Here is a 2,155-nt window from a genome sequence, read left to right as displayed (position 1 = left end):
ACTCACTCTTGAGCGCGCTGATGAGTGACTTCCCGTCCTTGATGAGCTCCTTGATGAATTTGTTGGTCTTGTCCAGCTCCGCTTCGTGCGACTTCAGCGTCTCTCGGAAGTGAGGGCTGTCGAGGCAGCAGTCACTGAATTCGAGCGCGGGCAGCCCCATGGTGTCCGCGGCGCCCAGCCGGGGGGCGCGCCTCCCCCAGGGCTCCGGCGGCCCGCAGTCCGGAGCACGCACGCGGCGAGACCCTGGCCGGCACCCCCGACGGCCGCCGGCTCCACAGGTGAGGCGCCGGCTCGCTCTCAGCGCGGTGTCCGCGGGCGCGCACGACTCCTGAACAGAGCCTGGACGCGAACGAAGAGCGGCTGCTCCAACAGCGTGTAACCGAGAGGCCGCGGAGCAGGAAGAGCAGCGGCGGACCCGCAGCGGCGACGGGAAGGGAACGAGCAGTCGAGCGAGTGCAGCAGCCGCCTCCCCGCCTCCTTCGCCAGTTCGCTCTTCTGCAGCTTCGAGCGCCCTCTCACAGCAGCCTCGGCCGCCCAGCCGGCGTCCGGGCCGGCCGAACCTGCTAGCAATGACCTAATCCCAGCCGAGCCAATCAGAACCCCGCCTCAGCCCTACCCACGGGCCTTCCGAGGATGCCCGGCCCTTCCGCGACCATAACCCAATCAACGGGGTCCAGAGGCGGGGTCTAGGTCGGGGGCGTGGCCCACGCCACCGCCTAGGTCCGCAGCACAAGCTCCGCCCCCTCCCGTCTGCTCTGGGTCGCACAGCCGGAGCCGCGAAGGAACGACGATCGCTGCCGCATGGGCCCGCGCAGCGGCCGGGATCCGAGCCGGAGACGGTGCGTCTGCATATCTGGGAAGCGGAAGAGCCTAGATGTGCAGAACATGAAAAATCTAGGAATTTAGGGCTGCAGTTCCCCCAAGGCTGAGGCAATCGTGCTTACCCTCAAAATGCATTCCCCAGTCGGACTGAAGCGACTTAGCACTCGCGCACGCCCCAGGAGAACCCCGAGCGTAGCAAGCGACCACGTCGCCCCTAGATACAAGCTCCTTCTTCCACTCAAGCAAAACATACTTACATCTTAAAATTACCAGCTCTGCTGGCCTGCAGTCTTCCCGCCCCCTACAGTCCGGCCCCCTTACGGCCACTCCTGCTCAACACCAGCCCACGGCTGCCCCCAACCGAAGGATCTAACATCCTTTCAAGAATTTCAGCCGCCTGTTTTCCTGCTGGGCACCTCACAATTTTACATAATTACGTCCACTGCCTGTAGTCCTCTGCAACACTGTGAGTTTCAAGAGTTCGAAATGAGCCACCGCCGATTTCTTGTGCGCTGCGGCACCCCTAACGCCTAGAACAGTGGCTGGCATCTAGTAACAGATATTGAGCGCTTACCTTGTGCTATATGTGCTATGGCGATTGATAAGTATTTGTGGAATCAATGAATGGATCCGTCCCCGTGTCCTTCTCCACTTTACACTTTCCTGCAATGTGTTGCCCTATTGCCCTTGGGTTCCACCACAGTAATCAATCCAGGCAGCTCACTAACTGCACCTGTCAGGCTGGATCCCACAGTGTCCAGTGCTGAACTGTGAAGTGCTAGAGGATAGGGACTGTCTTTGAATAAATTATTCGTATGTCTAGGAAGGAGGAGCCCTCCAGTTAGGTAATTTTGTGTGTGTGTGGCTTTTTTGTTTTTTGTTTGTTTCAGTTCAGTTCAGTTCAGTTCAGTCGCTCAGTCGTGTCCGACTCTTTGCGACCCCATGGACTGCAGGCAGCACACCAGGCCTCCCTGTCCATCACCATCTCCCAGAGTTCACTCAAACTCACGTCCATCGAGTCGGTGATGCCATCCACCCATCTCATCCTCTGTCGTTCCCTTGTCCTCCTGCCCCCAATCCCTCCCAGCATCAGAGTCTTTTCCAATGAGTCAACTCTTCGCATGAGGTGGCCAAAGTACTGGTGTTTCAGCTTTAGCATCATTCCTTCCAAAGAACACCAAGGGCTGATCTCCTTTAGGATGGACTGGTTGGATCTCCTTGCAGTCCAAGGGACTCTCAAGAGTCTTCTCCAACACCACAGTTCAAAAGCATCAATTCTTCCACGCTCAGCCTTCTTCACAGTCCAACTCTCACATCCATACATGACCACTGG

General features: G+C 58.2%; 1 protein-coding gene across 3 annotated transcripts in view; it reads right to left on the bottom strand.

Moving 5' to 3' along the window:
- ARHGAP26 (Rho GTPase activating protein 26) overlaps positions 1-572 on the bottom strand; it is a 473,350-nt gene extending 472,778 nt beyond the window's left edge. Inside the window, exon 1 of one of the 3 annotated variants that reach the window (XM_019965158.2) lies at positions 7-572. In XM_019965158.2, the coding sequence (XP_019820717.1) occupies positions 7-160 (154 nt within the window). In that variant the 5' untranslated portion in view covers positions 161-572. The remainder of the gene's footprint in view (positions 1-6) is intronic. The other 2 variants (XM_070792123.1, XM_019965159.2) reach the window with 2 other exon arrangements.
- Positions 573-2,155: the final 1,583 nt, after the last annotated feature.

The sequence above is a fragment of the Bos indicus genome, chromosome 7 (assembly GCF_029378745.1).
Source record: "Bos indicus isolate NIAB-ARS_2022 breed Sahiwal x Tharparkar chromosome 7, NIAB-ARS_B.indTharparkar_mat_pri_1.0, whole genome shotgun sequence".
Taxonomy (NCBI): Eukaryota; Metazoa; Chordata; class Mammalia; order Artiodactyla; family Bovidae; genus Bos; species Bos indicus.
The sequence above is the reverse complement of the archived record's forward strand: the minus strand, read 5'-3'. Positions and strand labels throughout refer to the sequence as shown.